The sequence below is a fragment of the Gracilinanus agilis genome, chromosome 2 (genome assembly GCF_016433145.1).
Source record: "Gracilinanus agilis isolate LMUSP501 chromosome 2, AgileGrace, whole genome shotgun sequence".
Taxonomy (NCBI): Eukaryota; Metazoa; Chordata; class Mammalia; order Didelphimorphia; family Didelphidae; genus Gracilinanus; species Gracilinanus agilis.
This window is the reverse complement of record NC_058131.1, coordinates 164,944,373-164,970,183: the sequence shown is the minus strand read 5'-3', so window position 1 is coordinate 164,970,183 and position 25,811 is coordinate 164,944,373. Positions and strand designations below refer to the sequence as shown.

The window sequence follows — 25,811 nt, the reverse complement described above, 5'->3', positions numbered from 1 at the left end:
ATATATATATATATATATATATATAAGCTCAAAATGAGTATATGATATAGAAATAAAGGGTAACATCATAAGGAAATTGGAGGAGCATGGGAATTACCTGTCAGATTTGTGGATAGAGGAAGAATTTATGACTAAGGAAGAGATAGAGTTTCACAGGAGATAAAATGGACAGTTTTGAGTATATAAACTTAAAAAAGTTTCTGCACAAACAAAACTGATGCAGCTGACATTAGAAGAGAAGCAGGAAATTGGTAAAAAAAATTTCATAGTAAGTTTCTCTGATAAAGGCCTTATTTCTGAGATATATAGGGAACCAATTAAAAATTTATGAGAATAAGCCATTTTCCAAATGATAAATGGCCAAAGGATATGAATAGATGGTTTTCAGAGGAAGAAATCCAAGTTGTCAATAACTTTATGAAAAAATGGCTATGAATCACTAATAATCAGAGAAATAAAGATTAAAAAAAAAGCTCTGAGGATCTTCCTCATGCTCATCAGACTGGCAAAATTGACAAAAAAGAAAATTACAATTGCTGGAGAGGATATGGGGCGCTGTGAACTGGTCTAGCCAGCTTTCTAGAAAACAATTTGGAAACATGGCCAAAAAGCTATTGAACAGTGACCCACCAATACTGCTACTAAGTTTATATCCCGAAGAAATCAAATTAAGATCAAAGGGACCTATATGTATAAAAATATTTAGAGTAGTTTTTTTGTGGTGGAAAAGAATCAGAAATGGATTTGGTGATTATAAATTGAGAATGGCTGAATAAGTTATGATGTGTAAATGTATGGAAAACTGTTGTTCTATAAGAAATGTTGAAGGGGAAGATTACAGAAAAACCTGGAAAGACTTGGATAAACTGATGCAAGCTGAAATGAACAAAACCAGCAGAACAATTTACATAACAACAACAATTTTGTAAAGACAGGTTTTTTTAAATGTTATATTTTATTTTTAGTTCTAATTTCCCTCTTTCCCTTCCCCACCCAGTTAGAAGGCAAGAAATATAATACTCATTATATATATGAAGTCATGCAAAGTTATTGCCACATTAACCATGTTCCAAAATGAAAAAAAAAAAAAGCAAGAAAAAATTATGGTTTAGTTTTCACTTTGAAGCTATTAGTTCTTTATCTGGAATTGGATAGTATTTAACGTCATGAGTCCTTTGGATCACTGTGTTGTTCAGAGTAACTAATTCAAAGACTTAACACAGGGACCTACCATAATTCCAAAGGACCCATGATGAAACACGTTGCCTTTTACAGTTGACTGTCCTTTCTTTGTTCCTTACACACAACACTATATCCAAACAAACCTTCTCGTGGGGAACTGACTGTCCTTCATGCCTGGGGAATCAACTCTCTCCTTATGCAGCCTTGGAGCCCCTCTCTTCCTTTAAGATGTAGCATCATCTTCCTCAGGAAGCCTTTCTTATCCCCACAACTGCTACTGTCCTCTCTCCCAAACTGCCTTATATTGAATTAATTTGTATATATTTATACATATGTGTTGTGCATATTTTATATGTACCTAATTGTCTCTTTCATAGGAAATAAGCTCCCTTTGAATGATGATTGTTTAATTCTTTGTATTCCTGATGCTTAGCTCAGTGCCTGGCACATAGCAGATTCTTAATAATCAATATTTGATCGATTAATTTACATGTATATTTTATATGTGTATATGTATATTTTGTGAATATCTTATATATACTTTTATGTTTAAACTGTGTGTAAACTTCTTGAGAGCCTCATTTCATTTTGTTTTTTGTATCTTTAGCTCCTGACACTTAATAAATGCTTGTTGATTGATTGATAGATTGATATATCTAAGTCAGTGGTTATAATATTTAATGACACAAGGCTACGTGTAGCTCTCTGGGATACCTCCTTCCAAGTTGATATTGAACTCTTAATTAATGATTATTTCTTGCATGTGGCCATTCCACCATTTCTAAATCCTCCTAATTGTATTATTCTCTCATCTGTGTCTCTATCTTTTCCATAAGACTAGCATAAAATACTTCATTAAAAGCTTTGCTAGAATCTAGTTGAACTTGCAGCCTAGAGAGTGTCAGAGAAAGAAATAAAAGGGGCAGCTGAGTGGGTCAGTAGATTGAGAGTCAGGCCTAGAGATGGGAGGTCCTGGGTTCAAATCAGGCCTCAGACATTTCCTAGCTGTGTGACCCTGTGCAAGACCATTGCCTAGCCCTTACCACTCTTCTGCCTTGGAGCCAATACACAGTATTGACTCCAAGACGGAAGGTAAGGGTTTCTTTAAAAAAAAAAAAGAAAAAGAAAAAGAAAAAGAAATAAAGTTAATATGTTATGATCTGTCTCCTCCCCCCCCCCCCCCAAACCCTTTCTTTCTGTCCTATAGCAATTCTAGGACAGAAGGGCAAAGGTTAGGCAAACAGAGTTAAATGCCTGGCCTGGAATCACACATCTAGGAAGTGTCTGAGGCCAAATTTGAATCCAGGTCTTCCTGACTCCAGGCCTGGTGCTCTATCTGCTGTGCCAACCTACCTGCCTCATGACCTGATCTTAATAAAGCCATATCGACTTTATTGATTGATTACTACTTCCTTTTCTAGTATTCAGGCATCATAACTTTAATAAAGTGCTCTAGAAGTTTGTGGGGAATTAAAAGTCAAGCTCACTGGCCTACAGTTTACAGACTCAATCCTTTTTATCTTTGACAAACTGAGATGTTTGTCCATATCCAGTCTTTCAATACTTCTCAAGTCCTCCCCATTCATTCAGAGATCACTTATAGTGGCTCAGCAGTCACATCTGCCAGTTCTTTCCATTTCCTGGGATGCAGTTTATCTGGGCCAGTTATTCGACTTGAATTTTTCAAGGGCAGCAAGATTCTTTCTTATTGCTTCCTTCCTTACCTCAGACATTAATTCCCTAGTGACCATTTTTTTTTGATACAGTCCTTTCTAGTCCAAAGGTCATTCTCTTTGTCAGAAGAAAAAGTAGACAAAAAGGAATGGAGCAACTCTTTGTTTTCTCTATCATAAGTTATTATTTTAATATCTATCCTCAAGTAGTGAACCTACCCCTTTTTGATTCTTCTCTTTTCCCTAGGATAGCTAAAAAACAACAAACAATAGCAAAAACAACCAGCTCTCTCCTCTCCCTTTTTATTATTCTATTATCCTGATTCTTCTTCAACATCCTTAGAAAAGTTTTAGTATTTCTGATGCTGTTCTTATAGGTCCATCCCATGTAGGATTCCTTCTTCATTACTGGCCCTTCTCTCTTCCTCACATATATTTTATTTGAGGGGTTTTGGGGGAGGTGGTAGTAATAATAGTGGGAAGATATCTGGACCTGTGATTTCATTAGTGGAAAGGAATTTCTAGTGAAGAAAATTCCTGAACCAATGCAGATGGGCAACTGTGCTGCAATTTACTGTCTTAACAACTTGCTGGGGGTACTGAGAGGTGTCATTATGGTGAATGGCAGAGCTGGATCCTGGGTCTTTCTGACTAGCTAGAGTTCAACTAGCTCAATATCTATATTCTATCACTCTACTTCTCACCATGTATTTCTTTAAAATATAGTTAGGTTGGGGACTTGCTTTAGGTAACACATTGGCTTCTTCAGAAAGCCTCTCATTCTCATCAGAATTGTTTTTCTTTTGTGTCTTCATAATTTCCTTTTTGAGAACTTTTCCCCTCCTGTAAAATTTTAGACTATGGGATTCTACCTTTTCTTTTTCTTATACCCGTTGAAATGTACTTCCCCAAGATCTAGAGCCTTTTTACTTTCCTTTCCTTCTCTGTCACAGAATTTAAGCTAAAATGGGCACTTCCTCCCAAGGTTCTCATTACTCAGCAACCAGTTCCTTCTTGTTATTGAGAATTAGGTCCAAGTTAGAATTTCTCCCTCTTTTGGGTTTCCTATTCCTTTTAAAAGATAAAAAGTTATAAATTACTCTGCTTTTGGTTGAGAAGAGAGAGCTTCAACTAATATATGGATAATTGAAGTCCACCATCACTATTCTTATCAATGTGTCTTGTGAATTTCATGTCATAATAACTAATGACCCTTCCATGGTCACTGTGCTAGATTTCAGGTAGAGGTGAGGTTTTAATTAGGAAGCATAGCTTTCATGTTCTCCAAAAATGTCACCTGTTTTGCATTTCCTTGTTTGCTCAAGATGGCAATAATACATTTAGGTTGCAAATATGGATGGCTTCTGTTTTCTCCCGTGATGAACTTTGCCCCACTCCCGACCCTGCTCCTTGAAGGTTCCTGAATTTCTTCTCATGACTGACCTTGCTGCTGTATTGTGTTGGACTATCTCTGCTTCTTCTTGCCCTTTTACTTAGGCTGATTTTTTTTGAATAAGATGATAGCCTTCCAGAATAATATTCTATTCCTGAATCTCATTTAACTTATTAAGTTAATTCTGTTCTTTGCATTAGGATTGTTGGTTTATCTGAATTTTATAACTTTTAATAACGTTTTCAGATTCCTTCTGGCAGTATTATTTGTGTCCAAATTAATCACCAGAAATGGGTAGCACTTATCTCATTTGACAAGTCTTGAGAGATTCTTTACTATGTCTTGGACAGAAAGGCTGAGGAGGTAGCAGGTAGATGTCTTCTATTGTTATCATGTCCACCAATAGTTGTCTCTCAGCGAAGAGTCACCAGCTCTTCCTCTTCTTCCTCCTCTCTTCCTGTGACTCTTACTGGCTGATCTTTGACTTCATAGTCTCTGTGTATCCACATGATTAATCCCTAAAAAACAGCCTTCCTCTTTAGAGTGTTCATCCTCCTCCCTTTCAGGAAGAGTTTCATACAAATTCCACATCATATAATCTCCTGATGACTTTATAGTAAGATCTTATTTCTGTATTTCTACTCTCAACTGCCTTTTTTTTTTTTTTTTTGGTAAAAGTTACTTCCATGGAAATTGAAATATTATATTTTAAAATGTGTAAGTAAGTGTGCATTCCTTTCAGATAATGGAAGAAAATTCAATAGGTATTATTTTTTTCATTGTAAACACTTAGATGAAAACGAATTGAGGTGGATGAAATTCAAATGAGTCTTCTTTAGTTTGATGTTAAGATCCTTTAAGAGCCTGTGTCAGTGTGTGTGTGATTAATAACCATTCATATATAAGAGAAATACAAAATCAAAACATTGCTGAGGCTTCACTGCAAATTGGCAAAAAAGACAAAAATTAGCAATAGTCAGTGCAGGAGAAGTTGTAGAGTTGTAGACACATTAATACGTTGTTGTTGGATCTGTGAAATGGTACAACCGTTTTTGAAAAGCATTTTGGAATTATGCAAATAAAATGAATAAAATGTCTGTAACGTTTGAACCAGAGATTCTGTTTCTGAACTTATACCTCAAGGAAGCTGTTGATAAGAAGAAAGTCTCTATACATTCCAAAATATTTATAATAGCACTTTTTGTGATAATTAAGAATTGAAAACAAAATAGATGCCCGTCAGTTGGGGAATGACCAAACAAATTGTGATACATGAATGTAATGGAATATTCCTATGCTGTAAGAAACACCGCATGTGATGAATACAGAGAAGTATGGAGAGGTCTCTATGGAGTGATGCAGGATAAGCAGAACCAAGAATACAATATATACATTAATCACAACAATGTAACTGAAAGAATAACAACAAAAATGCAAAAGAAATGTATCAAAATTTTAAAGATTCAGCTGGACTTGAATGAAGAGATAGAAGACAGCCCCAACCCACCTCTTTGTGGAAGTGGAATCTCTGTAGGTGTTATACACGTTGAACGTGTTTTCAGTGTTTTTCAATTTATTGATCCGATGAGCTGATTTTTTTTCCCTCTAAAAAATACCATTTGTCACCACGTGAAATGGCTCTCTGGGAGGGGGGAAGGAGGGATATGTGGGATACTCTGATGATGTAAGAAACAGAAGACATCAATAAAAACATATTTTTTTAAAAAGCCAGCGGATTTTAAAAATCCCAATCCTCCTTCCTTCTTGTGCTTCTATTTTTATAGTGCTTGTATCAGTTTCTGGTGTCCGTTCCAGTGAGTCCAAAACCTGGACACCCTAGCATTGCAGCAGTTGCAGTGAGCACTCAGCACCCTGTCACCCTGCTTCTAAATGATACCTTGGAAAAGAAGGAGATTTGCCGGTCTGTACCTCCTTTGATGTTGACCTATCTAAATAAAATCTACATTTTCTCTCCACCCTCCTCAACCTTGTTTATACCTTTTTCCTTCCCTTTCAAACACATCTCCATATTGTTCTTGGTCTACAGCAGTCATACCCCTCTGCAGTGAACATATTTGTCAAAGTCCAACTCAGTTTCTAACCTTTTAAAAAAATTATTATTTTTTCCAATTATTTGCAGGATACATTATATTTTTGGAGAATTTGGAAACTATTCTCTTTGGGTAAAACCTCACTATGGTGGTATCAACCAGATGTCCTGTGACATGGTCATCAATGAAAATCCAATCAACAGCAACCTTCGTATGTACCCATTTGCTGATTATTTAACTTATCCTGAAAATATTTTCAGTTTTGGAGTGATGCTTAGAAAGAGTTGTAGCACAGAGCTTTTTGGGTAATTAAAAGACCAGTTATGCCATTAGAGCCAACATAACATGGTGGATAAAGAATTAGACTTGGAGTAGGAAGGGTTGGGATCGACCCTTCATATATTTATTTATAAAAATCTCTATCTTCTACTGTAGAATCAATATTGTATGTTGGTTCCAAGGCAGTTGAGGTTAAATGACTTGCTTAGAGTCATATAGCTAGGAATCTGAGGCCAGATTTGAACCCTAAGCCTGGCTCTCAATCTACTGAGCTACCTAGCTGTCCCCCTCAATTATTTATTTGCTCTGTCACCCATGACAAAAAATATAACATCTCTGAGCCTCAGTTTCTTCATTTGTAAATTAGATATGATCATATCTATCTCAGAGTTGTTATGATCATTAAAAGTCATGATATAGATAAAGTGCTTTAAAAAATCTTAAAGTGCTACATGAATGTCAGCTATTGTTATCATTAAGCTTTGATTATATCAGCTATTTAGTGAAAAATGAGTAGAGTGATGTTGGTTACCAAGCTTAGACATGAATAGACCAAAAAAATCAAGGATAGAAATTTAGAAATGGGAACATTGGATCAAAGTAAAATCTTACTTTATTTTAGGATTAGGATAAAGAGTTCCCTATCTGTTTCATCTGAGGCCACCCAGACTCCTTTCTCTGTCAGTTCTGGAGTCAGAATCAGGCAAGAAAACTATGGAGCTGGGTAACGTATTGGATAGAACACAGATCCTGTGACCTCAAACCTTACTGTGTGACTCTGGGCACATCACTTAACCCTGTTTGTCTCAGTTTCCTTATCTGGAAAATGAGCTGGAGAAGGAGATGGCAAATAATTGTACAGTATTTGCCAAAAAAGCCCCAAATGGGGTTTTCACAAAGACTAGAAATGCCTGAATGACAACAAACTGTGGAGCTATGGGGTATTAATAAATAGATTTCACTCTGTTAATACCTTTTGTTTTTTTCTCCATTGCTTATAGGAAATTTAGCATAGAAATGTGGAGTTCCTTACTGTAATATTATATCTTAACAGTGATCTATCACTATAAATTAAAAGTAATTTTATGGATTATAATAATGTGACTGTTTATAATGTTGACATTATTCATGATGGTATTCTTTTTTCTTCCTTCAGCCATCTACATTGCATTCCTTGTTTACATAGCAATCATCATTTCCTCGTCTGTAGGAAATTTCTTTGTGAAGTAAGTAGAAATTGTTGGAGGTGGGATAAAGAGAATTGGAGAAAGTGGGTCATGGCATATTTTGTATATTTGTAGAGTCTTGTTTTCATTCCTTTATCAGCCTTCTGTTTTGCCATATAACACTTTCCCTTCAAAATACTAAAAAAACCCTCAGGTACAACAAAAACCTTGATACTCTGAAACTCAAATAGTTATTTCTTAACAGAAGACCTTATACTTTGTCCAGAGCTGTAGCGGCCTCTTGGACTTTTAGGAGGTGACTCTCAGATTTAGGGGGAAAAAGCAAAACCAAGGAAAAAACAAACAAAACAAAGCCTGAAAAATCATTTTTTTTTCCTTTGGTGCTAAGCTTCCTTCCCCCCACCCCCCATGTCTTCCCTGCTGCCACTATTCCACAACTAGGTAGGCTAGGAAAAGAGAGGCTAAGCTGAACCTTCCATATTCCAGTTCTTTATTCTCGGCTCTTTCCTTATTAGTGTTAGGATAGTCTAGAAATTTGTCTAGTGTGATTTTGACTTTATGTTAGGATGAGTTCGGTTTTGAGAGAGAACAAAAAGATTCTGAGAAGGGGTGGGAATAAGAGGAGTGGTCTTGAGAAAAAATGAGAACAGATGAAAAAAGAAAAAGAAGGAGGGTTACTTCAAAACTTTGGACATTTTGGCTGGAATTTTAATAAGTACTAGTTCTTCCAAGTTGAAAAGAGTCTTATTTTTCTTAAATTCCAAATAGAATTTTTGTCTCACAAGATCAGTACTGATCTTTTCTTTTCAGAACTGGAGACTAGATTTGGTGTTAACAGATATCTGGGGACTTTTAGGTACACTGAAACCTTTAAATCCAAAAGAATGTAAAATAGTTTAGGAATGTCATAAAAGAACATATTATGATTCTTGTCCTGCCTACTGTAGAAGAATAGCATTTTAGAAATGATTTCATAAATAGGAGAAAATGGGAAAAATGAAAGAGGAAGTAATCAAAAAAGGAATACATCAAAAATACAACACAAAAATCAAAAAAGTATAGCTCCACTCTATAGATTAGTTTCTGGAAATCTTTTTGTAAATGAAATTCTAACATCTCAGACACATTTAGGATTTATTATTTAAAGAAGGCCTTTTTGTGGTGTTTTTGTAATATAAATTAGTATATCCTAAAATACTCTTTTATTTTTATATAAGTTGCTTTGTGATTATAAGGTAGAAGATGGATTCAATATTATTATTACTAAATTTATATTTTCCATATTGCATTTGGTATGCATGTAATTAAATATGAACCCAGATAGTATATAAAATAGGCAAAGGAGAAATCCAGCAAAAATTATAAGAAAAATCCTAGCATTATGTTCTTCCCTTTGAGATAAAGAATGGCTTTCCAAGTTTCTTTTAAGTAGATATACATCAGGAGAGATTAACTCCATTACCAGTTATAACCTGTAGAGGGAATTATGCTTTTTTTTAAGACCCTTACCTTCCATCTTGGAGACAATACTGTGTATTGGCTCCAAGGCAGAAGAGTGGTAAGCGTAGGCAATGGGGGTCAAGTGACTTGCCCAGGGTCACACAGCTGGGAAGTGTTTGAGGCCAGATTTGAACCTAGGACCTCTCATCTCTAGGCCTGGCTCTCAATCTACTGAGCTACCCAGCTTCCCCCTCTATCATTTTTTAGTGGAAAATGATGGGCTTTTAATCACATAGGCTTACAATTTCACTCTCAAACAGAATCATGGAGGGGACATGAAGTGAATCAGCAGAAGTAGGTAGTAGATATCCGTTTGGGCAAGTGTTGGGAGATTGCCTGTTAAATCTTGGATGTATGATTTGGGAAGATATCAGATCTCTCTACTCTTGTTAGTAGTTGCCTTGATCCCCACCCTCCCCCCCTTTTTTTTTCTTCTTCCTGTAACCATTTACTTTTGGGGAATGACTGTTTCCCTACACATGTAAGGGAGAATTAGATAAAAGGTCTTAACACTCACTTCCCTTTTTTTTCTTTAATTAAAATTTTCTTGACCATTAACTTTTGGGGAATGGGTGTTCCCCTGTGTGTAAGGGAGAAAGATAAATTGTTTTAACATCCTAACTTCCCCTTTTTAAAATTAAATTTTTCTTTTTTTGTGAATTTGTTAAATATTGACAGACACTGATGTTTTAAATATACAAAGAGAAAAAAAAGATTGTATTTGAGACAACTTCTATTACAATTTTTAAGAGTGTATTAAATTTAATGAGAATAAGAAAGCTTCCCTGCTTTTCTGTTTACCCTTCTGAACTTATTTCTGCTCCCTTTTGTCCTTTTTGAATGTTTCACTGACTTTTATTTCTGTTCCTTTTTTTGAAATTACTATCACAAAATATTCCCTCCTCCCAACTCCATGATCCCCTAAATAAAAGCCTTTCTTTGTAATTGATGTAGCTAAGCAAAACCAATTCACACATTGGCCGTGTCCCATTCTGCACTTTTAGTCAATCTCTTTATGCAAATTTTCTTAGTTTTTTTTTAATCTATCATTATCACATAATTTTAAGAGCATAATCATATCCTATTACATTCATTTGCCATCACTTAAAATTTTTATTTAATTTTTTAGTTATAGATAGAAACAATTTTTGACGCTTGTTTTCTGATATTTAGGTTTCAAAATTTCTCACTCCTCTTTCTCTACCTCCCTGAGGAGGTAAATAGTCTAATATAAGTAATACCAATACTTTCATGCAGTACATATTTCCATATTGCTCATGTCATGATAGAAGAAACATATCACACAATGAAAATCTCATTAATGAAATAAGAGTGGAAGATGGCATGCTTTGCTCTACCTCAGCCTCTGAGAGCTCCTTCTTTGGCTGTGGATAGCATTTTCATCATGAGCCCTTTGTGGTTATCATGGACACTTGCTTTCCTGATGATGGTTTAGTCTTTCACAGTTGATCATCATATAATAATATTTCTGTAACTGTATACATTGTTCTTCTGGTTCTACTCATACCACATTGTATCAGTACTTTTATGTCTTTCCACATCTGCCATTGTTTTTCAGCCATTTTCCAAGTATTGGGAATCCATGTAGTTTCCAGTTTTTTGAACGTCTTATTAACATTTTTGCATATATGAGCCCTTTCCACCTATCTTTGACCTCTCTGGATGCATACATATTTTAGTGACCTGTGGTGGTGGTGGTAGAGTATAATTCCAAATTTCTTTCCAGAATGGTTGGACCAATACATAGCTCCACCAACTCCACCAACAGTGTATTATTGTGTCTTTCTTTCCATGGCACCTCCAGCAATTGCCACATCCTAGCCCTAACCCTAACCCATTTCCCATTTTTTGTTGTCTTTACTCATCTGATGCCTCAGGGTCCATTTTATTGACTTAATTATTCATTAAGGTCTCTTTAACTCTTTCATAAGATGTTGAGTAAAGTAGAAGTGGGAAGATAATCTGTAAAAGAACATATTTGAAAATCTTACGTTAGCAAAGCAACAAAGATGTCAACAAAGTTTGTATAAAACACATTCTTATGGGAAGTAGGAGTTTCATTGATTTTTACAAGGTAAAGGCAGGTATTTCTGTGAGATTTTTTTTTTTGCCTTGTTTTAAAGCAGAGTTGTCAATAAATTCAGACTCTGCCTCATTATGTCTTAATGTTAATTAATTAATGAGGGGGTAACATTTTAAGGGAAATGGAGTATACTAATAGGACTCATTCATTTATTTACAGACTTGATCCTGTTCGGAACTGGCTATACAAAAAAATGAATCCCAGAGAAACTGATCGTCTCATTAATTCTGTGAGTTACTGGAACATCCCAACTTAAAGTCTTTGTTGTCTTCCAAAAGAGTTAGAATTTTTTCCCTCAAAAATGTAATAATTATTGCTTCTAATTTAAGAATTCTTATCCATATTTATGGTGTGGTTGGTTGCCTAATTTCTACCATATCATGTCTCATCATTGAGTGGAAGTAAGCCTGTGTTTTCAAAGGCTGTAAAATCAGAGCATGGTCTCTGGCCAGTCCTTCTAATTAGGGACAGTTTTTAAGTATGTATTTGTCAGTCAAGTACCAGACTCAAAACACTTGGGGACTTTCTTCTGGCCATGACAACTTGAACATGATGAGAGGTTGTAGAGGAGATGTTTACATGTTTACAGCAGTTAAATCCAAGGACTTAAGTATGTCTCCTTACACTTCTTGTACTGATATACTGCTCTTTTCAACTCCCTTTATAATGAATGGTTGGCATTGGGTGAAATGAGTTTATTTCAGACCAGTTCTACATGCCCATGTCTTTAATATGTCCCATCAACAAGCTTAGGAAAAACACCAAAAAATTAAGTGAAATTAGAAACTGAGGCAAGAGATTAAGCATCAAATAATAAACACCTAGTGGGCTAGATGCTGGGGATATAAAGAACAAAATGAATTAGTTCCTGCCCTCAAAGGAACTGCTTTCTATTGAGAGGGAAGCAGCATGTCTCCCTCTCCTTATCTCTTTCTCTCTCTCTCTCCCTCTTTCCCCCCCCCTCCCTTTTTCTCCCTCCTCTCTCTCTCCCTTTTTCTCCTTCTCTGAACTTTTTCTCTTTCTTCTTTCTTCTTTCCTCTTCCTCCCTCCTTCCCCCCTCTCTCTTTCTGAATGATTTTGAATGAATGAATGGATTGAGCATTCAAAAAATATATATACACATATGCACACACACATGCAGAATGTATACAAGATCGTTCCTTTGGTGGGGATGAGGGGCTAGGATCTGGAGAGGTGGGTAACCAAGAAAGACTTTCTGTAGGAGGTAATGGTGCTTGAGCTGAGTCCGAAGGAGGCTGAAGATCCTAAGAAGGGTAGGTGAGGAGGGAAAACATTCTAGTCAGGTGGGACAACCTGTGCAAAGACATGAAGACCAGAGAATGGATCTCGATTATCTCTTAGTTTTCTTAGATACATTCCTGAAAAGAAAATAATGAAATTAAATATTTCCAAGCAAAATCTCTGTTTTCTTTATGAAGGAGCTGGGGTCTCCGACCAGAGCAGAGTCTTATAGTAGTGACCTGCAGGTTGAAGCATGGAGGCTGACCCCTCCAGTGCATCGCCTTCGTTCTCTCGACACATTCCGAGGGTAAGTAGAGATTCTCTTTGAACTTGGTTTTTCATTTCTCTCCTATATAGAATCTTGCAACCTTTAGGAACTCTAGGACATAATGGAAGTATTCCAGTATCATGTGGTTGGGGACCTTTCCTGGGGGTTTTACTGTAGCTCTCACTTTTTAAGTTACTCCAGGTGTGGTACAACCAGGGCAGAGTATGTTATAGCCTTCTGCCTTGAATGCAGCCTGAATTGCTTTAGCTTTCTTGGTCCCTGTGTCATACTTGATTTGTACAGCTTGCTTTTCCCTAAAATCCCATTATGTCTTTTTCAGATAAATTGCTGTTACCCCATCATATACTTAAAAAAAATTTTCAACCCTTACTGTCTGTCTTAGAATCAATACTAAATATTGGTTTCAAGGCAGAACAACAGTCAGAAATAAGCAATGAAGGTTGTGACCTATCCAGGGTCATACCCACTATATATATATATATATATATATTATTCAAAGATATTTTGTTTTTTCCAATTTCATGTGAAAATAATTTTCAATATACATTTCCCCAAATTATCAGATCCAAACTGTCTCCCTCCCTCCCTTTCCTTCCCTTACTTGGAGATAGTAAGCAATTTGATCTGGGCCATACATATATTATCATATAAAACACACTTCCATATTACTTTTGAAGCTGATTTTTATGAATCCCAAGTATAAAACTTTGTATTTATCCCTAATGAAGTTCATTAAGTTTAAGAATTCAAAATCTATTAAATTTATCATTAAATGTCATGAGGTAGTTAGATGGTTCATTGTTAGAGTACTGGACTTGGATCTAGGAAGAACTGAGTTCCATTTTGTTTCCAGGCACTTCTTAGCTGTGTTACCCTGGGCAAGTCACTTAGCCCTCTTTGCTTCAGTTTCCTTTACTGCAAAATGAGCTGGGGAAGGAAATGGCAAACCATTCTAGTAACTGTTGCCCCAAAATGAGTCACAAAGAGTCAGATACAACTGAAACAATTGAAAAAAAAAATTCTGTATCCCCAGTGCCTGTTACAGTGCTTTGCACATTATAGTTACTTCCTGTAGCATTGTTGTTTTTAAATTAAAATTCAATATCCTTTAAGACAACTCAGCTGCTTTATTCATTGACTTTTATCATTTCCCTTTTTTCCCCTTATGCTTCATTTTACCTCTCAGTCCAGTCTGTTTGGGGAAAAAGGGTCTTTTGTCACAAGGGTACATATAACTTAACAATAAGTTATATGTGAAGAATTCTTTTTTTTTGTTTAACCCTTACCTTCTGTCTTAGTACTAAGTACTGATTCTAAGATAGAAGAGTGATAAAACCTGACTTGCCCAGGGTTCCACAGCTAGAAAGTGTCTGAGGCCAGATTTGAACCCAGGACCTCCCAACTCCAGTCCTGATGCTCTATCTACTGTGCTACCTAGGTGCACCTATGCTAAAAGTTCTTAGGAATGCCTTTTGAATATATGAAAATTGAATTAATGCGTTTGTATCCTTAGAGGCACTATACCCTTTTTTCCAGTGATATAGATTATCACCCCTATAAGTTCCCTCTAATCCTTAACAAGTCTTAAGCAATATGAGTAAAAAAAGACTTTAAAATGGTTTACTCTAATTGGTAGAAATTGTCATCTTGTATTAAATCATTTAGCCCAAAGGGGCTTCCTCTGTGCCAGGCACCATGATGCTGGGGTATTGGGGAGCTGTTCATAGAAGACTTCTCTTTGCGGGTGCACGGTGGTCATGTGGGGTTAAAACTCTTACACCATCTTGATATATTGACCCTGAATTCTTTTTTTTTTTTTTTTTTTTTTTTTTTGGTTCTTTTAGGATCTCTCTTATCATCATGATTTTTGTTAATTATGGAGGAGGAAAATACTGGTTCTTCAAACATGAGAGCTGGAACGGTAACGTGTTTGCTAAAGTCAGTTGGGTCTTTGTCACTCAGTTTTTGAGAAATATGAAGAAGAAAGAAACTGGTTCCTCTAGCAGAGTTCACCGCCTTCCTCCCCTGTGCCATTTGTCTTGTCCATGATGAAGTCAGTTACTTCATGAGCCTTTATGCCGCTGCCTCATCTGGGGGAACGTGGGCCCATAAACAAGGTCGAACAGGAACATCTAGTAGCTTTGAGGGGTGTTTCTTTGACTCGGGAGGCTCTGCAGGAAAATGATAAGAATCTGGCCTTCTGTTGTCTTTGCCACATTCCATGTCTGCCTTTGTCCGAAGCCCTTTGTGCTGGTGTATTGCGTCTTATAGGAACTTCTGTGTGACTCTGAATGATCCCTATGAAACCTGATTTAGGAGTTCATTGAAAAATTGATTAGGACTAGCACTCGGAACAATGCTTTAAAATGAGCATCTCCCCCATTCAGGGGATGCTCCGATGCCTTGTTTCTGGGTCAGGGCGCTCTCACACTTGATTCTTACTTACTCATTGACTGCACAGGGCAGAACGGGAGCAAATATTTTCTCAGTAGAATTTTCTTCAGAAAATGTCAAATGAAGCTTCCATATCTCTCTAATCTGTGGAGGCTTTGTTTGTTTGCATAGTTCTATGTGGGTCAAAGGATCATTGATCCAGAGGGGGAAGGGAGGACTAGTTGGTCATCTGGTCCAACACCCTTCCTTTACAGATGAGGGAATGGATGTCCAGAGTAGTAAAAAAGCAGAAAGGCTGGGTTCTCGGACTCTATACCCATCCTTCGTATTAGGAAGGATGCTCCTTCCAGAGCCTTTTATCCTTACTCTTACTGTATTGTTTTACAGGTTTGACTGTGGCTGACCTTGTGTTTCCATGGTAAGCTGGCAGTAATGTTTTTTCCTCTGTCTAATGTTTTAATCAATAGTTCCAGGAACATTTTCTTCCAATTTACATTAGAACTTTGTTTGAAGGCCAAACTTGGTTGGATGTTTGTGCTGTGGGCCCATGATACTGCTTCAAGTACTTATGGGTTATCAAATTCCATGTTATAAGAGACTATATTAATTATTATAAAACTCTAGTGTATATTAATAAATTTTTAATGTGTAGTTCTATACAAAGAAATAAATAGTCCCTATATTTAGGGATCATCTTTCCATTTATTGCTATTTATTTATTGATATTTATTGACCTCAGAAAATAAATTAAGGAAAGTAACACCTTAGTTAAGAACCTCTAGTAAGTGCAGTTAGCTTTTTGGTTTTCTTTGATATAAGTATCAGAGAAGTTTATTTAGAATAAGAAGATGTGGTTCAGATATATATTTTAATTTTTTTTAAATCAGCAGACACCTATTTTCTCTCCCTTCTACCCCACCTTCCCATTGGAAAAATCCAAATTAAAAACAAAACCCTTGTGACAGTTATCCATAGTCAAGCAAAACAAATTCCCACATTGGCCTTGTCCAAAAATGTTTGCCTCATTCTGCATCTTGAGTCCATAACTTCTCTATTAAGGAAGTGGATTGCATGGAATCATAATTGGACATTGCATTGATCTGAGTTTCAGATATACCCTTTTCTTTGTGGTTAGAGAGAAACCATGATCTCCCCCTTTTCCTGGTTCAGGAGCCAAGGGTGGATTTGAGAAAGATGAGAATTCAGAAACTTCTATTTTTCTGTTTCTCTTTCAGAAGATTTTAAGGGCAAATTATTTGGATGCCAATGGCTTCCTTTTCTACATGTTTCTGAACCTCTTGAATAGGTAGCCCTTAAAATGTGCTTTTGTGGCAGAACTTTTGAAGACACTCCCTTTAGGAAGGAAAAGAACCCCAACAGAGTCCCCACTTTTCTGTCACCTCTTGTTAACCACATTTTTATTTTTTAGGTTTGTGTTTATTATGGGCTCTTCCATTGCTCTCTCCCTGAGCTCCATGCTACGACGAGGATGTTCCAAGTGGAAGCTGTTGGGAAAAATTCTGTGGAGGAGCTTCTTGCTCTGTGTGATTGGAATCCTAATTATGAATCCTAATTATTGCCTTGGACCCTGTGAGTAATTGTTTCATTTCTCTTAAAAACTTGGAAGCAAAGGGGCAGCTAGGTGATTCAGTGCCAGGCTTGGAGACAGGAGGTCCTAGATATAAATTTGGCCTCATGTACTTCCTAGCTGTGTGACCCTGGGTAAGTCATTTAACCCTCATTGCCTAGCCCTTACCACTCTTCTGCCTTGGAACCAACTGCAGAATTGGTTCTAGGATAGAAGGTACAGGTTTAAAAAACAAAAAACTGAATGTGAGTTGGAAGATGAAAATTCAATAGTATGTAAATGGAAGATATTAAGTTAATTTCAAATATGCATCTACATAATGAGGAGGAAATGAACAGGAATGCATTTACTTTTCATTATACTTTTGATTTAAATATTTTATTTTTTAGAAAAATTTTCCATGGCTACATGATTCATGTTTTTACTTTCCTCTTCACCTTCCCATAGCCAGCATTATATTTTTTATTTTGGGGAAAAAGTGCTTTTCTGGATAGTCACAGAAAATCAGAGCAATGGGAATGGAGTTAGGGAGCATCAGGTTAGAACTTTCATTTATATTTTTATATATATTTATTTTTATCTGAGATTTAGGGAGATTAGGGGACTGTGTAGTGTCACACATCTACATAGTGGCAGTGTCAACAATTATTCATATAAATACACACACATACATGTGTGCCTACATTTCTAATTTTACATGTGTATATAACACATAATAATGTAATATAGTTGCCACTCTTTGGTATTCTTTCCATTATATTACATTGTTACTTTTGTTTCAATAATTTTTATAACGAGTTTTTTTTGCAGCTGGCCTGTGAATTCAGCCAGATGGCACAGTGGATAGAGATTTTTGAGTTCAGGATTTCTGAGTTCAAATATGACCTCAAATGTTTTCTAGCTATGTGACCCCAGACAAGTCCTCTTTGCCTCAGTTTCCTCATTTGTAAAATGAGGTGGAGGAGAAAATGGCAAACCTCTCTAGAATCTTTACCAAGAAAACCCCAAATGGGGTCACCAAGAGTTAGGCAAGAATGAAATGGCTGAATAGCAGCAGGAATTCATCTTCACTTTCTGTATAGTGCTCGAGTTGCCCTTAAGGAATCATGTCTCTTGATCCAACTTAATGTTATTTATCACTGAGGCACAGAGCCTGAGAAAAGGACATGAGGTGCAGCATGACCTAATCTCAACAAGCAGGCACTGCGCTTGTTCCCGAAGGGGCTAGCTACAAAGAAGTGGAAGATTCATTGTTCAGTCTTCTCTGCGGAGATAAGGCACAGGAAGGAGGTTGGGGAAGGCCTTTTGAGTGGGGCAAATGGGATGGCCAAAGTCTTGTGAAGTTCAGGAGTCGGCCAGTGGACCAGGATGGCTGGCGCAGGGAGGTTCTCCTAGGAGGACAATGGGAAATATGGCGGACAGAATGGGTTGGGGCCAGATGAAGGCAGGGATTTGTGAAGGGCTTGGATTCTAGGCAAAGGAATTTGACTTCCATTTTTTTTAGATAGAGAGGAGTCCCTGGAGGGCTTGAGCAGAAGAGCAGCATAACTGAAGTGTTTTAAAAAGAGTTATCGGGTGGTGATGCACAGGATGGATGGGATGTGGGGAGACTGGAGGCAGAGAGTCCCAGAAGTTGTTGTAATACTTTAGTTTAGGTGTGAAGTGAATAAGGGCTTTCAATTAGGGGTCGGCAAAATGGGTAAGAAAATAGAAGAGGCTGATTTGAGATACTTCGAAAGAACAACAGGTAAGACTGGGTGACCGAAATGATTAGGTTGTATGTGGGTAGCAGCTGGTAAGAGGGAGGCAGGTGTCACAGATGACTGGGATTTCCAGCCCGGCTGACTAGAACTGGAGGTTTGAACAGAAATTGGAAAGAAAGGGGAAGCTAGTTGGGGGCCTTTTTTTGTTTGTTTTGAGTCAGGTCCTGGTTTAGGATTGAGTTCATTTTTCTACATATTAAATTTTATTCAAGGGAGGCAGCATAGTGCTTTGAAAAGAATGTAAATTTGGAGTCCAAGGACCTAGGTTCAAACCCTATTTTTGCTACTTACTACTGGTTTTCTTTTTTTCTTTCTTTTCTATTTTTTTCTATTTCTATTTTATTTCTTTTGGGCTGTGGTCTTCTCATGTTTAAAATGTGGGGATTAGGAGCAAGTAGGTAGCTCAGAGAGTCAGTTCTGGAGTCAGGAGGATCTGGGTTCAAATCTGGTCTCAGACACTTCCTAGTTGTGCGACTCTGGGCAAGACACTTAACTCCAGTTGCCTTGTCCTTACTTCCCTTTTGCCTTAGCATCCATACTTAATATTTATTCTAAGACAGAAGATAAGGGTTTTAAATAAGTCAATAAACAAGTAGACAAATACATACTGTACGTGGGGATTGAATGAAATAAATAAAAGAAAAATAGTAAGTATATTTGTTGTTTAGTCGTCTTCCTTCAGGTCCAATTTTTTGTACCCCCATTTGAGGTTTTCTGGGCAAAGATATTAGAGTGGTTTGCCATTTCCTTCACCAGCTTATTTTACAGATGAAGAAACTGAGGCAAACAGGTTCACACAGCTAATAAGTGTCTGAGGTTTGGTGCCAGATTTGAACTTAAGGAGAGGGGTCTTTCTGACTTCAGAGACATGGCAGACCATGAATACAAAAACACAGATATCATAATTCTTATTGTACAGAAATTCCTATCTTCAAGAAGCTTACATTTAGAGGGAAGGGACAACAGACACATTTAGGGGAGTATTTTAGTGAGTTATGAAAACAGTGAGTGGAGCCGTAAGAGTGGAATGACTCACCTTTTCCAATAACAAAAACAGTATTAATATGATTATGGTTCCACAGTTCTCTGTGTGTCTAGGAATGAAGAGTATGCAGGGGAGTGAGGACAAGGTATTAAGAGAAAGCAGAACTTACTTGTAACAGTGGTTAGTTAAGGAGATAATAGGGAGATAAAAAGTCCGGAGAGTTGAAAATTGAGATTTTAAAGGGCCTTGAATACCAGTTTAAACTTTATTTCTTAAGTGATGAGAAATCATTCAGAGCTCTGCATTTGAGGTAGCAGTGGGACATCATACTGGATATAACTTATAATCAGATTTTGTTAGATATTTGGAATTAGAATTCTAAGAATGGAACTGACTGAAGAGCTCAGGACTGGACATTAAGGCTCAGGAATTAAATCTAATAGAAGTGGTGATAATTGAAACTTTATCAAACTCTATCAAAAGTTATATAATTTTGTCATTGTCAGTACCCTTCATTTGACCTGGAGGGCAGAGAAACTTTACAGCAGATGACTACAGAGTGACCTAACAGCCAGGTTTCCTGATCCAGATATTCCCCTGATATGACCTCAGATTCCTGAGGAACCAGAGTACAGAAGCTCAGCCATGAGCTATAGTGTCCATCTCTAGATGCTTCAAAGGATTTAGTCAGACAGCTTAGGGAGGCTTTTTTTTTTTTTTTGGTGCAGAAAAAATTATGGGCCTTTTATAAAATGAAATACATTGGCTAACCTTCCAATTTGCATTTTCTCCAGTGTCCTGGGATAAGCTGCGCATCCCTGGGGTGCTTCAGCGCTTGGGATTGACCTACCTTGTGGTTGCTGTTTTAGAACTTCTCTTCGCCAGAGCCGTGCCTGAAAATAGTACTATGGTGAGACTCTCTACTTTGAAAAAAGAATCCTTGGCTATGTCCTTTTTTTAAACTTTCTTAAATTCTCAACTTAACTGAATCATATCTAGATTCAAAGTAGAACAGATAAAAGGGGTTGGAGATGAAAGTTAAAATCTCCAAAAATACAACTTATTGTTCCCTTTTAACTAAATATTAAATACAATGTGTATTTTTTTTCTTGGTAACCTCATCAGGAATTCCCCCTCTTTCACCCAAATGAAATCTTTAAGAAAAAAATCAGATATTAATAGTTGAGCAGAATAAATCCCCACATTGACCATGTCCATAAATTATGTTTCTCATTATGCACCTATCAGGAGTTGCATATTATGTTTCATCACTGCCCTCTGGATTTATGCTTGCTCATTTTGTTGATCAGATTCTTAAGTCTTTTAAAGTTGTTTGTTTTTACTATGTTGTTGCTGTGCAAATTGTTCTGGCTCACTTTACTTTACTCTGCATAATTTTACATAAGCCTTCCAAGATTTGTGTGAAAATGTCCCTTTGTCATTTCTTAAGGTGAAGTAACATTCCATTTTTGTTCAGCCATTCTTCAATTGATGGCATTGCCATCTTCCCATCCCAGCTCACCTTAGTTTCTAGTTCTCCACCACTATAAAAAGAGCAGTGATACTTTTTTTTTTACATATGATTCTTTTTCCTCTTTCTTTGATCTCTTTTGGGTAGAAGCCTAGTAGTGATAGCGCGGGTTAGAGGGTGTGCAGAGTTTAATGACTTTTTGGATTTAGTTCCAAATTGATTTCCAGAATGTCTGGACCAATTCACAGCATGAACATGACTTAATGTGCCTGTTTTCCCTTAGACTCTCCAACAACTTTCATTTTCCTTGGTTGTTGTAAGAATTGTTCATTTTATCTTCTTTTTCCTTTCTATCACTTATTTGGTCATGAGCTTTCCCGTTCTACATGACTGCCATAGGTATTTCATTCCATTACTATTATTTGTTATGATACGGCCTTTTATATCTAGGTCATGTATCCATTTAGAATTTATGTTGGTATATGGTATGAGATTCTGTTCTTCTCCAAACCTAATTTCTGCCAGATGACTTTCCAGGTTCCCAGCAGTTTATGCCCAATAGAGCATCTTTGTGCTAGAAGTCGAAGCCTTGAAGTTTATCAAATCCTATGCTGTGTTTGTTTTCTTAATCTGCTCCATTGATTGACTTTTCTAAAATTTTTTAACCATATAATTGTGCTTTGTAACATAGTGTAAAGACAACCTTGATAGGTCCTTTTTGACCCTTTTTTTTTACATTATTTCCCTTGAAATTCTTGACCTTTTGTTCCTCTAGCTAAAATTTATAGTTGAACATCCCCACAAGGCAATCCTTTAGTAGTGATTGGTATGACACTAAATAGATAAATTAACTTTAGTATTATTGTCATTTTTATTGCATTGGCTCATCTCACCTATGAGTAGTTAATGTCTTCAAGAATTCAAGTCTCTTATTTCAGAAAAGTTTTTAGTGGTTGTATTCATAAGGCAGCCCTGTGTTTTTTTTTAATTAATTTATTTTCTTAAGGTATTTTTCCATGGTTCCATGATTCATGTTCTCTCCCTCCCCTCTTACCTACCCGCTCCCGGAGCTTATATGCAATTCCACTGGGTTATACATGTATTATCACTCAATACTCATTTCCATATTACTCATTTTTGCAATAGGGAGATCTTTTAAAACCCAAACTCCAAATCATATACCCATATAAACAAGTGATAAATCATGTTTTTCTTCTGCATTTCTACTCCCACAGTTTTTTCTCTTGATGTCAGCCCTGTGTTTCTAAGGGCATTTAATGTAGTCTCCCTGCCTTACTGTAATGTACTGGTATTATCTCTTCTCCTTATCATATACCAGCTTCTTCCTCAGGTGGCCTATTTTAAAAAAACCTGATATCATTTGTTTTTACATTGCCTTCATTTCTCTTTTCCCCTTCTTAGGCAGCTATCCCTTATAAAAAATTTTTTTTAAAAAGAGAGAAAAGAAAAATAATTCAGGAAAATCAAATAACACATGAAAAAAAATTTGACAGTAAGGAGCCACTGATAAAGGAGAGTGTCTTTTCTTATCTCTTCTTGGGCTTGGGTGTGAAGGCACTCAATAATCTCCCTCCATCCTCACCTGAACCAGTTGCTCATTCTCTAGGAGTACAGACCTTTGCTCCTCTTTGTATTCTTCATCACTGATAGGGAAGACCTGGGTCTATAACTCTGCAGTGACTATAGAAAGTTAGATCAAGTTCTGGAGTCAGGCGGTCCTGGGTTCAAATGTGGCCTCAGACACCCTGGGCAAGCCACTTAACCCCCATTGCTTAGCCCTTACATCTCCTGTGCCTTAGAACTGATACTTAGTATCAATTCTAGGACAGAAAGTAAGAGTTTTAAAAATATATAATAAAATAAAAAAGCCTATGTAAATGATACTGTGCTATGACTATTATTTTATTACAATGTGATTTATTAAATTATTGTAAAATATTATTTATATTATAATTTTATTATACATTTGCTATGAAAGAAACCCAGAATCCAAAAGGAAGTGACAGCTAAACAGAAAAATGAATTCCAGGTTTTCTTTAGGGAGGATAAAAAATAAATTGGCAGAATTTATTTCCTCATGTGCCCCAATAGGAAGCATCATTTCCCAAGATGTTTGGTCATCTTTCTGTGCAGTGCTCATGATAAGTGTAAGAAAAAGGCCATCCTGGGGAGAATTATAGCTCAAATAGCCATAGCCATGAAATAGGAGAAAAATCTGTAAAGAGTGGACAGAATCCTCCAAATCCAGGCAGCCTTTATGTTGTGCTCAGGGACTTCAGCCCTAATATGAGCACAGACAAGGCAAAGGAGTGGAATAGCATCTTCTATCTTTGTTGATTCTTTCTCTTTTTAATTGAAATAGTTTAAATTGAATTTCACTATTTGGACAAAACATTTCCCTCCAGCAGAACATTGTGGGCTCAATTCTGGTGGACGTTTATTTTTTCTTTTTTGATGGCTCTCATTATTAATTAAAGTCAATTAATCAGTCTGCAGGTATTCCTAAAGAGCTTATCCATATGGCAGGCAGTTAAAGGTTCTTTCTTTAATTTTTTCCTGCCCTTCCTTCAATGTAGATATTCTTATTAGCAAATTTAACAGTGCAAGGGGGCAGCAGAGTGACTTAGTGGTTAGAGAGGAGGAGACCTTAGTTTAAATCTGGCTTCAGACACTTCCTAGCTGTGTGACCCTGGGTAAGTCATTCAACCCCATAGTCTTGCCCTTACTGCTCTTCCTACCTGGGACAGAAATCATTCAACCCTCTTGATGCCCCCAGAAAATTTCTAAGATTATATACATTTTTTTTTTAAACCCTTGTACTTCGGTGTATTGTCTCATAGGTGGAAGAGTGGTAAGGGTGGGCGATTATATACATTTTAGACAGCTACAAATCTGCTTTAATGGAGGGAGTTTCTGCACTGGGCATTCCTTTCACTGACAAAATCATAGGTCTGTACCCCAGTTGTTGAGACTGAAAACTCAGCTTTCTACAGACAATGGATCCCAGTGAGTACTTTGTTAGTCGTAGTGAGTATCAGTCAGGTGGTGTTTATTCCGTGTCTACTGGCCCCTTCCCATATTCCCTCTCCTTCTCTCTCCTCTCCCTGGGGATACTTCAGAGGAATTTAATTATAGTGTTTTAATTGTTTAATTTGTTAGTGTGGCTAAATATTCTGTAACTGATAGCCTGGCTTAAGTGCATTATTTATTTGTGTAATCCTGTTTAGGAAATTTTAGATTGTATTTTGCTAGAAGCTAGAAGAAAGAACACTGAGGACTATTAGATAAAACCTACTGCAGGATTCTTGGAAATGATCGATTTCTTTTAATGAATGTTTTCATTGTGGTACTTTATAAGAGAACAGCCCAACAACGTAGAGAAACTCACAGGAATTCATCTCTCATTTTTCCTTCAACACTGCCAAATAGGGTCCGTGATCAGCCGGGCATTTGCCGGTATATTCTACAAAGCTCATTTTTCCAGTCAGCTCTATTTCCTTTTCTGCCACTTGTAATAGGAGAGTCTCTGTGCTTCTTTCCAGGATATCATCTCTTACTGGCCCCAGTGGATTTTCATCCTGATGCTGGAAGCCGTTTGGGTGTGTGTGACCTTCTTGTTACCGGTTCCTGGCTGCCCAACGTGAGTAAATCCCCTTCCTAATGTTTGGCTGATGTTCAAAAGGAGCCACCGTGCTTCAGAGGAGTGGGGGAGGGGGGAAGGGGGAGAGGGGGAGGAGGAGTGCTGGGCTTGGTCTTAGAAGGGAAGCCTTGAGTTCCTATCTTTTTTTCTGGTGTATGCCAGCTGTGTGACCCCAGGTGAATTACTTACCTCCCTGAGCCCTAGTTTTCTTATCTGTAAGATGAGCAGAATAATAATCATAAAATAATAATAATAAAAAAATAATAATAGTGGTGGGTAATGGTAGTAGTAGTGGTGGTGGTGGTGGTGGTAGTGGTAGTGCTGATAGTGGTTAGTAGGAGTGGTAGTGGTAGGTGGTAGTAGTGTTGGGTTGGGTGGAACATCTTGCTCCTGGCATCATAGGTTTGGAGGTGGAAGTGACCTTAGGATTCATCTGCTCCAATCTGCTCATTTTACAAATAGGGAAACTGAGGTGTTTAAGGACCTTCCTGTAGGGGGGCCAGTGTACAAGGTTCGCATTCAAATGGAACTCATCTCGTGATGTAAGCTGAAGTTTCACAAAGTAAGAATTTGCTTTTGCTGTCTCTAGTGGTTACCTTGGCCCTGGTGGCATTGGAGATTTTGGAAAATACCCAAATTGTACTGGAGGAGCTGCCGGCTACATCGATCGCTTGCTTCTGGGAGAAGATCACATTTACCAGCATCCCTCTCCCAACGTGAGTGAGATGAACAGCCCTTGAAGGGGAAGTTGAAAGAGGGGTTCATTTAAAACTGTTTGCTATCTTAGGTCACTGCTGATTCTTTGGGGTCCTTCTTGAAAAAATTTTTTTTAAATCCTTACCTTCAGTCTTGGATCAATACTGTGTATTGGCTTTAAGGAAAGGCACTTTAAAAAACCTCAAAAAAACTTATTTTTATTGATATCTTTTTTTTATGTCATCTTAATTTCCAAATATATCCCTGCTCTTGCCTCTACCAGAAGAACTGGTCCTTGTTACAGAAGTTAATAAAAAAAGAACAAAAAGAAATAGAGGGATAAAAGCAGACCA

The 25,811-nt window shown here is 37.0% G+C and overlaps 1 protein-coding gene across 1 annotated transcript in view; it reads left to right on the top strand.

Annotated features, from left to right (window-relative positions):
- Positions 1-25,811, top strand: part of HGSNAT (heparan-alpha-glucosaminide N-acetyltransferase) — a 44,473-nt gene that overhangs the window by 13,046 nt on the left and 5,616 nt on the right. Inside the window, exons 3-13 of the mRNA XM_044663531.1 lie at positions 6,033-6,169; positions 6,389-6,510; positions 7,735-7,804; positions 11,529-11,598; positions 12,809-12,918; positions 14,745-14,821; positions 15,682-15,712; positions 16,724-16,884; positions 20,425-20,540; positions 24,665-24,762; positions 25,352-25,478. Of these exons, the coding sequence (XP_044519466.1) occupies positions 6,033-6,169; positions 6,389-6,510; positions 7,735-7,804; positions 11,529-11,598; positions 12,809-12,918; positions 14,745-14,821; positions 15,682-15,712; positions 16,724-16,884; positions 20,425-20,540; positions 24,665-24,762; positions 25,352-25,478 (1,119 nt within the window). The remainder of the gene's footprint in view (positions 1-6,032; positions 6,170-6,388; positions 6,511-7,734; positions 7,805-11,528; positions 11,599-12,808; positions 12,919-14,744; positions 14,822-15,681; positions 15,713-16,723; positions 16,885-20,424; positions 20,541-24,664; positions 24,763-25,351; positions 25,479-25,811) is intronic.